This window comes from Meles meles, chromosome 20, assembly GCF_922984935.1.
Source record: "Meles meles chromosome 20, mMelMel3.1 paternal haplotype, whole genome shotgun sequence".
Taxonomy (NCBI): Eukaryota; Metazoa; Chordata; class Mammalia; order Carnivora; family Mustelidae; genus Meles; species Meles meles.
In genome coordinates, this window is record NC_060085.1 from 11554299 (window position 1) to 11567128 (window position 12830).

The window sequence follows — 12830 nt, forward strand, 5'->3', positions numbered from 1 at the left end:
AAGTTATGCAGTTCCCAAGAGGTGCTAAGTTGTTTGGACACAAGCAATTAACAAAGAATTTGTTTTGCTTCCTTAAGTGTCTGCCTTTGGATCATATCATGATCCCAGAGTCCTAAGACTGAACCTCACATCAGGTTCCCTGCTCAGTGGAAAGCCTGCTTCTCCCTCTCCCACTCCCATTGCTTGTGTTCCCTCTCTCCCTGTCTTTCTCTCTGTGTCAAATAAATAAATAAAAGTCTTCTTAAATTTTTTTTTGGTTTTCTTATGGTTTAGGATGACTATGAGAAAATTACTGAGACCCTGAAGTCTTTTCTTATGGTTTAGGATGACTATGAGAAAATTAATGAGGGGCGCCTGGGTGGCTCAGTGGTTTAAGCCTCTGCCTTTGGCTCAGGTCATGATCTCAGGGTCCTGGGATCGAGCCCTGTATCGGACTCTCTGCTCAGTAGGGAGCCTGTTTCTCCCTCTCTCTCTGCCTACCTCTCTGCCTACTTGGGACCTCTCTGTGTCAAATAAATAAATAAAATAAAATAAAATAAAAAAGAAAATTACTGAGACCCTGAAGTCACCATTAACTTCTGTCTGAACTCGTAACAAAAAACAACAATACTTATCACAAGAAAGCAAGAATAGCTTTATTATTAACAGACAAAATAAACATTAAAGCACTCTCACCACTCTTTTTTTTTGGCATTAGCAATGATTTTTAAAAAACCAACAAACAGATCATTAAAAACATCATTAAAAATTATGTAAACCTCGGGGAGGCAAGATGGCAGGGAAGTAGGAGGAGGCGCCTTTTCAACCTGTACTCTTTTTTTTTTTATTAGAATTTTTTTTCCATTTTATTTATTTTTTCAGCGTAACACTATTCATTCTTTTTGCACAACACCCAGTGCTCCATGCAAAACGTGCCTTCCCCATTACCCACCACCTGTTCCCCCAACCTCCCACCCCTGACCCTTCAAAACCCTCAGGTTGTTTTTTTTGTTTGTTTTTTTTTTTATTTGTTTATTTACAGCATAACAGTGTTCATTGTTTTGGCATCACACCCAGTGCTCCATGCAGTACATGCCCTCCCTATTACCCACCACCTGGTTCCTCAACCTCCCACCCCCCCCACCCCCCTGCCGCCCCTTCATAACCCTCTGGTTGTTTATCAGAGTCCATAGTCTCTCATGGTTCATCTCCCCTTCCAGTTTCCCTCAACTCCCTCTCCTCTCCATCTCCCCATATCCTCCATGTTATTTGTTATGCTCCACAAATAAGTGAGACCATATGATACTTGACTCTCTCTGCTTGACTTATTTCGCTCAGCATAATTTCTTCCAGTCCCGTCCATGTTGCTACAAAAGTTGGGTATTCGTCCTTTCTGATGGAGGCATAATACTCCATTGTGTATATGGACCACATCTTCCTTATCCATTCATCCGTTGAAGGGCATCTTGGCTCTTTCCACAGTTTGGCGACCGTAGCCATTGCTGCAATAAACATTGGGGTACAAATGGCCCTTCTTTTCACTACATCTGTATCTTTGGGGTAAATACCCAGCAGTGCAATTGCAGGGTCATAGGGAAGCTCTATTTTTAATTTCTTCAGGAATCTCCACACTGTTCTCCAAAGTGGCTGCACTAACTTGCATTCCCACAAACAGTGTAAGAGGGTTCCCCTTTCTCCACATCCTCTCCAACACATGTTGTTTCCTGTCTTGCTAATTTTGGCCATTCTAACTGGTGTCAGGTGGTATCTCAATGTGGTTTTAATTTGAATCTCCCTGATGGCTAGTGATGATGAACATTTTTTCATGTGTCTGATAGCCATTTGTATGTCTTCATTGGAGAAGTGTCTGTTCATATCTTCTGCCCATTTTTTGATATGATTATCTGTTTTGTGTGTGTTGAGTTTGAGAAGTTCTTTATAGATCCTGGATATCAACCTTTTGTCTGTACTGTCATTTGCAAATATCTTCTCCCATTCCGTGGGTTGCCTCTTTGTTTTGTTGACTGTTTCCTTTGCTGTGCAGAAGCTTTTGATCTTGATGAAGTCCCAAAAGTTCATTTTTGCTTTTGTTTCCTTGGCCTTTGGAGACATATCTTGAAAGAAGTTGCTGGGGCTGATATCGAAGAGGTTACTGCCTATGTTCTCCTCTAGGATTCTGATAGATTCCTGTCTCACATTGAGGTCTTTTATCCATTTCGAGTTTATCTTTGTGTACAGTGTAAGAGAATGGTCGAGTTTCATTCTTCTACATATCGCTGTCCAGTTTTCCCAGCACCATTTATTGAAGAGACTGTCTTTTTTACATTGAATATTTTTTCCTGTTTTGTAGAGGATTATATGACCATAGAGTTGAGGGTCCATATCTGGGCTCTCCACTCTGTTCCACTGGTCTATGTGTCTGTTTTTATGCCAGTACCACGCTGTCTTGGTGATCACAGCTTTGTAGTAATGCTTGAAATCGGGTAACGTGATGCCGCCAGTTTTGGTTTTGTTTTTCAACATTTCCTTAGCAATTCGGGGTCTCTTCTGGCTCCATACAAATTTTAGGATTATTTGCTCCAGCTCTTTGAAAAATATCGGTGGAATTCTGATCGGAATGGCATTAAAAGTATAGATTGCTCTAGGCAGTATAGACATTTTAACAATGTTTATTCTTCCAATCCAAGAGCATGGAACAGTCTTCCATCTTTTTGTGTCTTCTTCAATTTCTTTCATGAGTGTTCTGTAGTTCCTCGAGTACAGGTCCTTTACTTCTTTGGTTAGGTTTATGCCCAGGTATCTTACGGTTCTTGGTGCTATAGTAAATGGAATCGATTCTCTAATTTCCCTTTCTGTATTTTCATTGTTGGTGTATAAGAAAGCCACTGATTTCTGTACATTGACTTTGTATCCTGCCACGTTACTGAATTGCTGTATGAGTTCTAGTAGTTTGGGGGTGGAGTCTTTGGGGTTTTCCATATAAAGAATCATGTCATCTGCGAAGAGAGAGAGTTTGACTTCTTCCTTGCCAATCTGGATACCTTTTATTTCTCTTTGTTGTCTGATTGCCGTTGCTAGAACTTCTAATACTATGTTGAACAAGAGTGGTGAGAGTGGGCATCCTTGTCGTGTTCCTGATCTCAACGGGAAGGCTGCAAGCTTTTTCCCATTGAAGATGATATTTGCTGTGGGTCTTTCATAGATAGATTTTATGAAGTTCAGGAATGTTCCCTCTATCCCTATACTTTGAAGCGTTTTCATCAGGAACGGATGCTGGATTTTGTCAAAGGCTTTTTCTGCATCCATTGAGAGGACCATGTGGTTCTTCTCTCTTCTCTTATTGATGTGTTCTATCACACTGATTGATTTGCGAATGTTGAACCAACCTTGCAACCCAGGGATGAATCCCACCTGGTCATGGTGGATAATCTTTTGAATGTGCTGCTGGATCCTGTTTGCTAGGTACTTGTTGAGAATCTTTGCATCCATATTCATCAGTGATATTGGTCTGAAATTCTCCTTTTTGGTAGGGTCTTTGCCTGGTTTGGGGATCAGGGTAATGCTGGCTTCATAAAAAGAGTCTGGAAGTTTTCCTTCTGCTTCAATTTTTTGGAACAGCTTCAGGAGAATTGGGGTTATTTCTTTTTTTTGTTTTGTTTTGTTTGTTTTTTTTTCTCATTTTATTTTTTTCAGCATAACAGTATTCATTCTTTTTGCACAACACCCAGTGCTCCATGCAAAACGTGCCCTCTCCATTACCCACCACCTGTTCCCCCAACCTCCCACCCCTGACCCTTCAAAACCCTCAGGTTGCCCCAACCTCCCACCCCTGAGTTTGGTAGAATTCCCCAGGGAATCCGTCAGGTCCTGGGCTCTTGTTTTTTGGGAGGTTTTTGATCACTGCTTCAATCTCATTACTAGATATAGGTCTATTCAGGTTGTCAATTTCTTCCTGGTTCAATTTTGGGAGTTTGTAGCTTACCAGGAATGCATCCATTTCATCTAGGTGGCTTAGCTTATTGGCATATAACTGTTGGTAATAATTTCTGATGATTGTTTCTATTTCCTTGGTGTTAGTTGTGATCTCTCCCTTGTCATTCATAATTTTATTAATTTGGGCTTTCTCTCTTTTCTTTTGGATTAGTGTGGCCAATGGTTTATCGATCTTATTGATTCTTTCAAAAAACCAGCTTCTAGTTTCATTGATACGTTCTACTGTATCTCTCGTTTCTACCTCATTGATCTCTGCTCTAATCTTGATTATTTCCCTTCTTGCATGTGGAGTTGGTTTGATTTGTTGTTGATTCTCCAGTTCTTTAAGGTGTAGAGACAGCTGGTGTATTCTGGATTTTTCAATGTTTTTGAGGGAGGCTTGGATGGCTATGTATTTCCCCCTTAGAACCGCCTTTGCTGTATCCCATAGGTTTTGGACCGAGGTGTCTTCATTCTCATTGGTTTCCATGAATTGTTTAAGTTCGTCTTTGATCTCCTGGTTGATCCAAGCATTCTTAAGCAAGGTGGTCTTTAGCTTCCAGGTGTTTGAGTTCCTTCTGAACTTTTCCTTGTGATTGAGCTCCAGTTTCAAAGCATTGTGATCGGAGAATATGCAGGGAATAATGTCAGTCTTTTGGTATTGGTTGAGTCCTGCTTTGTGACCCAGTATGTGGTCTATTCTGGAGAAGGTTCCATGTGCACTTGAGAAGAATGAGTATTCTGTTGTTTTCGGGTGGAATGTTCTGTATACGTCGATGAGGTCCATCTGGTCCAATGTTTCATTCAATGCTCTTATTTCTTTATTAATTTTCTGCTTCGATGATCTGTCTATTTCTGAGAGAGGCGTATTAAGATCTCCTACTATTATTGTATTCGTATCAATATGACTCTTTATCTTGATTAATAGTTTTCTTATGTAATTGGGTGCTCCCATATTGGGGGCATAGATATTCACAATTGTTAGATCGTCTTGGCGGATAGTCCCTTTAAGAATTATGTAGTGTCCTTCTGTATCTCTGACTACAGTCTTTAGTTTAAAATCTAATTTATCTGATATGAGAATCGTTACTCCGGCCTTCTTTTGAGGCCCATTGGCATGAAAGATGCTTCTCCATCCCTTCACTTTCAGTCTGGGTGTATCCTTAGGTTCAAAATGGGTCTCTTGTAGACAACATATGGATGGGTCCTGTCATTTTATCCAATATGCAACCCTGTGTCATTTTATGGGCGCATTTAGGCCATTCACATTGAGAGTGATTATTGAGAGATAGGTTTTTATTGACATCATGTTGCCTTTGAAGTCTTTCTGTCTATAGATTGTTTCTGTATTTCTGTTCAATGATATTCTTAGGATTTTTCCTCTCTTATAGGACCCCCCTTAATATTTCTTGCAGTGTCGGCTTGGTGGTTGCATAGTCTTTTAAGCCTTGCCAGTCTTGGAAACTCTTTATCTCTCCATCCATTTTAAATGTCAGTCTTGCTGGGTAGAGTATTCTTGGTTGCATGTTCTTCTCATTTAGTACTCTGAATATATTTTGCCAGCCCTTCCTGGCTTTCCAGGTCTCTGTGGAAAGGTCTGACGTTATTCTAATGGGCTTTCCTCTGTATGTAAGAAGCTTCTTTGTCCTAGCTGCTTTTAAGAAGGTCTCTCTTGAAACAAAATTCCCCATTCTAACGATAAGGTGCCGTGAGGACTTTCGAGAATCTAAAATCTTGGGAGGAAATCTTTCTGCCTCTAGTACATGAACGTTGTTTCCATTCGTGAGATTGGGAAAATTTTCATAGACAACTTCTTCCACTATATCTTCTAGACTTCTTTCTTTTTCTTCCCCTTCAGGGATTCCAATAATTCTGACGTTGGAACGTTTCATGGCATCGTTTATTTTCCTGATTCTGTTTTCATGGCTTCTGAGCTGTTTGTTCCAGGCTTCCTCCTGATCCTTTCTCTCTATCTGTTTGTCCTCCAGATCACTAATTCTATCTTCTGTCTCAGTTACCCTAGCTTTTAGAGAATTTAGATTGGATTGGAACTCATTGAGAGCATTTTGAACATCATCCCTGGTGGCTTTCAGTTCTGCCCTAACATTGTGAACATCATCCCTGGTGGCTTTCAGTTCTGCCCTAATCAATTCTGTTTGGTCATCCATGGCTTTCTCCAGCCTAGCTATTGCCTGGATAATTGTTAGTCTGAATTCCTTTTCTGACATATTGTCTATGTTGATAGCCATTAGCTCTCTTGCAGAAGGCCCATCCTCTGTATTTTTCTTCTGTTGGGTATTCCTCCTCCTAGTCATTTTGGTAAGAGATGACTAAACAGATGCAGCTGGACTTATCGATTGTGGTGCAGTCAATGTGCACCCTGGAACGCTTCTGTGCAATCAGGATTCCCCACCCAAATGAGAGGAAAATGAGAAAAAAAAGAAAGAGAGAAGAAGAAAGAAAAAAAAAAGGGGGGGAAAGAAAAAAGGAAAAAAAGAAGAGAGAGAGAGATAGGGAAAAAAGGGAAGATAAAAGAGAAGGCTCAGCCCAAATGGGCCACAAGGTAAGATTTGTGGAGTATACAAACAAAAACAGACAGACAAAAAGAGTGATAAAAGTATATGATAAGAGAAAAAAATATGTATATATAAGCAAAAAAAAAGGGGGGGGAGAACCTCATCAGAAAGAACCCCAAGTATAAGGTTTATATATTATCAGGACAAGCACAAATTCACAGAAACACTGACAGAAGGAAAAATTGGGAGAATGGTTATAGATTCTCAGTGTGGGTGAGGAAGGTTATTTTGATTCTTCCTGAAGGTATCTTGATGTTTTTGTTAAGGGACTCAACTTTCCTAAGTTACAGGGGGATTAGAAACTGGTTTGCCTATAGGGGTTGCATTGATTGGGGAAAGGGGATTACCTTGAAGTTTAACTCTATATGTATAGTAGAAAATAAAAATTAAAAAAGAATAAACTAGACTAAACTAGGTTAAAATTAAAAAAGAATTAAAAAAATAGAAAAATAAAAGAAAAACACGGGTGTATGTATCAAAAAGTTCAGGTTAGAAGGTTATTAAAGAATTTGATGTACTGGACATCTCAGTGTGATGGTAAATAGGTTAAAAAATTATCTGTATGTATAAAAAAAAAAAGAACCAGAATATTGGTAAAGAGTTAAAAATAAAAGTTGTATTTATGAAGTAGTGGTGATTGTTCTCTTGTAGTCTTTTTTTTTTTTCTTCCTTCCTGGTTGGTTTTCTGGGGGAGGGGCCTGCCACGTGGGTTTTCAGACAATGATGTTCCCTGAGTTAGGTCCTCCCGCTCCCCTCAAGGGGGTGAGCTCTTTTTTTTTTTCAGGAAACTGCTTTTTTCAGCCTTTTGTTCTCTGGGGGTTTTTATGTTCTTTCATCTGCTTTCTCTCGCCTTGACAGCTTTTGATGGTTTTTGGAGGTTTAGAGGAGAGCAAACAGCACCCCGACCTCCCTCTCAGAGAGAAGCCTCAGACTGTTTTGCAAAAGCTGCTGGCAGAGTCAGTTCTGAGTCACTGTCCCTGGGGATGCAGGAGCTCCTCGTTGTACCCAAAACCAGGGCAGCGGTGGCTGTCTAGGCAGCTCCAGACCGCCAGAGAGGTTTTTTTTTTAAAAAAGAAAAATTATTTTTATTCCATTCCCTTTTAATTTTTTTTAATTTTTTTAATATGTTCAGTTACCCACTGTATAGTTCATCTTTAGTTTTTCATGTAGACCATACTCATAATCATGAGCCCAAGTCATGTGTAGAATTATTAAATCACTGTATTATACTTACTAGATTGTTCTCTATGTTGGCTTTATGTACTACACCAATAAAATTTTATTAAATTGAAAATTGTACCTGTGGTAGACCTTTCTGCTGAGATGCCCACAAGTCAACACTTATCTCTGTATCCATGTACTTGGCAATGTGACTGTGAAGCTCCTCCCATTGAGAGGTGGAGTCTATTTCTCCAACTTTGAATCTGTACTGAATTTAGTTGGGGTATTTTTGCCTTGACTAATAATATACGCTGAAAATGACAATGTGTCTCAAGGGGTCATTGTGTGTTTTTGCTGCTCCCTTGTAACCCTGCCTCTTCCATGTACACAAGTCCAGACTACCTTACTGTGAGAGGTAAAAATATGTAAAACAGATCTCAGCAACTGTAACCATGGTCAACCTAGACCAGCCTACCACCAGCAAGACACCAAATGTGAGAATGCAGCTAGGATGAATGGAGCATTTCCAGCTGAGCCACAGCTGACCACAGCGTCAAGAGGAGACCAGTGGAGATCAAAAGACTTCCCCATCCTAGGCCCCCATGCTATTTTAAAAGAAACATTATCTTATATCTTTTAAATTCAGCATGGCTTATCATGCAGCAATTGCTGACTGATCCAATAACAAATGTAAACAGAACTGAGAATATTAAGAATAATCTACTGCTCCTTAGTCTTCATATATTTCTGATATATGAAAGCACTATTCATAATGGCCTGGTTATTCACATTTATTTCAAATAACTGTACTAAAAGTTGACCACCATTGAGACTCCCATTCAGGTAACTGGGAGAGTTTGGAAAGACCTCTATCTTTTTACAGGAATAACTTGTGGGACCTTCAGTCACAAGTTTGCATTCTCAGGGCATAACTGTGCAGTAATTCCAGGTCTTGTCTGGAATTGATCCATGATTCTTTAATCATAGAATGAAAGAGAGTTTAGAACAAAAAAATGGTAAAGAAATTAATGACAGAATGAATGCACCAATTGTTCACTCACTCACACTATGATATTGATGACAACATTTTTAAAGGGGAGAGTTTAGGGCAATGGAAGGAGTAATATTTGTAGGCAGGGCTTGAATTTTTCATGTAGAAATAGGAAATCATCCAATTAAATAACCCATATTCTGCCAATAAATTCTTCAGTACAATTAATAAAAACCCTTTAAACATGGACACCGCATATCCTACACCTCAATGAATAGATGTTCATGATCAAAAACACATTATCCACAAAAATATATATATATGGTGTGATAGAAAATTTAACATCGTATTTCAGGTATTCTCTGACACCAAGACCGTATTAAGTAAGTTGGTTTGTGCAAATTTGTCTTTCCATAGATTACACTTGGGGGGCATTTTTCATAAGCAATTTCTGCCTTACTATTCTCTGGCAGAGATACTGTGGATGCTGAGCTGATAGGATCAGGAACAAGATCCTGAGGAAGATCATAAAGTCCCATGACTACCTATGAAACAAAATAGTAGGTTAAAGCTTGTATTACCAAGAAGGGCATTTAAGGTATTAACATAGAAAGGAATGACAGAGTGTAAAACTATGATCTCAGAATTTCCTCTACAAAAAAGTTATAAAAATGGCCTCAGTTGCCAATGTCATATAGTTCATAAAACTAAGACCATTCATCACTACATGAGGCAAATGGGAATATCCAAATAGTTTCTGATTCAAGGTTGGGACAAACGTTGGAAATTAAGGAAACAAAACAAAATTGTTAGCTCTCAGAAGCAGTAGAAAATTTAACAAAGACACTTATTTAAATTCCATAAAACAGTTGATCTTAGAAAAATTGAAACTCCAGGATATAAAAGAGAGATTAAGTTCCTCTTTCATGATCCGATTAAAGAATCACAATTTCTGGCTATTAGGCCTTAAGCCTGCAAGCACAAGTACTTGTTGAAAAATGGCCCCTTTATAGCTGCTCTGAAAAGTACATTTAGAGCCTCCTTTATATCTTTGTTCCTCAAACTATAGATGAAGGGATTCAGCATAGGTGTGACCATTGTGTACATCACCGAGGCTACTGCACTTGAGTGGGAGCTCTGGGTAGCAGCAGAGCTAAGGTACACTCCTAGGCTTGTACAATAAAATAAGGAGACAACTGAGAGATGTGACGCACATGTGGAAAATGCTTTATGCTTGCCCTGAGATGATGAAATCCCACATATGGAGGAAACTATCTTAGAATAAGAGTAAAGGACCCCAGCTAGGGGAACACCAGCCAGCAGGACAGCTGCAGAATACATCACCATGTTATTGAGAAAGGTGTCAGAACATGCAAGTTGGATCATCTGATTGAGTTCACAGAAAAAGTGGGGGATTTCCACCTCTGTACAGAAGGATAGCTGCAACACCATTAAGGTTTGTAACAAAGAATTCAGGACACTCATGATCCAGGATACCAGAACCAGCAGTCCACAGACCTGAGGGCTCATTGTTGCCATGTAGTGTAGGGGGTGGCAGATGGCCACAAAGCGATCATAAGCCATCACAGTCAAGAGGAAGTTGTCCAAAGTTGCAAAAAGTATGAAAAAGAATATCTGCATGATGCAGCTGCCATAAGGTATGACTTTTCTCTGTGTTTCTATATTCACCAACATCTTGGGGATGGTGGTGGAGGTGAAACAGATGTCTACAAAGGACAGGTTGGCAAGGAAGAAGTACATGGGCATATGGAGGTGGGAATCTGAGCTGACAGACAAGATGATGAGCAGATTCCCAAGTATGGTAACCAGGTACATGGACAGGAACAGCCCAAAGAGGAAGGGTTGCAATTCTGGTCCCTCCGAAAATCCCAGAAGAAGAAATCCCAAAATTTGTGTATCATTCTCCAGTTCCATGTCATTGATGTGACTACAAAAATAAGAAAGAAAGAACACAACACCATCATGCATTACTAACCTGGAAGATATATTATTGTTTATATTCTGCACTCGGGAAATTGATGTTTATATGTGTGTATAGAACATGATAAAAACACTAAGAACTGTGAAAAAAAATCTCAGGGTTTTGGAGGGGCAGGAGTTGGGAGGTTGGGTAAGGCTGGTAGTGGATATTATGGAGGGCACGTATTGCATGGAGCACTGGGTGTGAAGCATAAACAATGAATTCTGGAACACTGGAAAGAAACTTAAAAAAAAAAGAACTAGGAATAGGAATAGAAGAAAACTATCTCAACATAAAACTATTTAAAGAAAAACCACAGCAAGCATGATACTCAATGGGGATATAGTCAATATTTTTCCTTTATGATCAGAAACAAAGAAAGGATGCCCACTTTCCTGATGTCTGCTCAACATAACAACTGGAAGTTCTAGCCAGAACAATTAAAGAAAGAAAAAGAAATAAAAGATGTCCAACCCGGAAAGGAAGAAACACATTTATGTATGCAGGTGGTTTGATCTTATATGTAGAAAATCATAAAGATCCCATAGAACACTAACAGAACTAATAAATTAATTCAGCCAAGTACTGGATATAAAGCAACCCTTCAACAAATCATTGTATTTCTACATACAAATAGTGAAGAGTCTGAGAAGGGAATGAAATAATTCCATTTGTGTGACATCCCAAAGAGTATCACCTTACACCAGTCAAAAGGTTCATATAAAAAGACAAGAAATAACAAGTGTAGTGCAGAGGTGGTGAAGAGAGAACACTCATGCACTGTTGGTGGTAATTCAACTGGGTCAGCTTCTGTGGAAACAGAATGGAGGTTACTTAAAAATTTAAAAATAGAAATACCACAAAATCAACTAATCCTACTATTGGGTATTTACCAAAGAAGACAAAAACACTAATTCAAAAATATACATGAATCCTATGTTTTGCAACATTATTTACAATAACCAAGGTATGGAAGCACCTCAAGTGTCCATTGATAGATGAATGGATACAGAAGATTGATATATATGCAATGGAATATTATGCAGCCATAAAAATGATGTTTTGCCAATTGCAACAACATGGGTGGCTCTAGAGGTTATAGTGACAAGTGAAATAACTCAGAGAAAGACAAATACCATATGATTTTACTCATATGGAATTCAAGAAACAAAACAAATGAACAACAACAAAAAGAAGACCAAACAAAAAGGTGAAGGGGATGAAAAGTAGACTTACCATGATGAGCACTGAGTAATGTATACAATTGTTGAATCACTATACTGTACACCTAAAACTAATATAACACTGCATGTCAACTACATGGAAATTAATAATAAATTTTAAAAAATACAAAAAAATCACCCAAAGTCCTGTACCTCTGGGGATAAAAATACATTATATGTTTATTTAAAAAAAAATTATATTAAAAATACATTATATGTTTATTTAAAAAAAAATTGGAGACTATGGACTCTGAAAAACAACCTGAGGGTTTTGAAGAGGTGGGGGTGGGAGGTTGGGGGAACCAGGTGGAGGGAGTTGAGGGAAACTGGAAGGGGAGATGAACCATGAGAGACTATGGACTCTGAAAAACAACCAGAGGGTTTTGAAGGGGGGGGGGTGGGAGGTTGAGGAACCAGGTGGTGGGTAATAGGGAGGGCACATACTGCATGGAGCACTGGGTGTGGTGCAAAACCAATGAACACTGTTACGCTGAAAATAAATAAAAAAAATAATAATTTTTTTAAAAACTGTACTAAAGCCTAAAGACAATTTATAACTTGCATAAGTTCTATTCATTAATTTGTATAAAAGTGTATGAATGGGAGCATATGGGTAGTTCGATCAGGTAAGTGTGTATCTTGGGCTCAGATCAGGATCCTGGGGTGCTGAGATCCAGTCTCCTGTCTGGCTCCCCACTCAGCTACTTCTCCCTCTCCCTCTGCTCCTCCACTCTGCTTGTGCCTTCTCACACATTCTTTTTCTCTCTCTATCTCTCTCAAATAAACACATAAAATCTTTTCTTAAGGATATGAATATTTGTGTGTGCATAATATAGAAACATAAAATTTGGGGGGAAGAAAGAGAGAGTACAGAAGCTAAGTGGAAGCAGGATAGAGGGAGAGGCAGCGAGACAAACTCAAGCAGACTCCCCAATCAGCACAGAGCC

General features: G+C 39.0%; 1 protein-coding gene across 1 annotated transcript; it reads right to left on the minus strand.

Annotated features, from left to right (window-relative positions):
• Window positions 1–9645: 9645 nt before the first annotated feature.
• LOC123932191 (olfactory receptor-like protein OLF4) lies at window positions 9646–10668 on the minus strand. The gene has a single exon (XM_045989945.1). The coding sequence runs from the start codon at window positions 10666–10668 to the stop codon at window positions 9646–9648; it is 1023 nt and encodes a 340-aa protein (XP_045845901.1).
• Window positions 10669–12830: the final 2162 nt, after the last annotated feature.

Excerpts from the sequence above, each read along its gene's own strand:
- LOC123932191 (XM_045989945.1), bottom strand. The coding sequence starts at position 10,668 with ATGCATGATGGTGTTGTGTTCTTTCTTTCTTATTTTTGTAGTCACATC.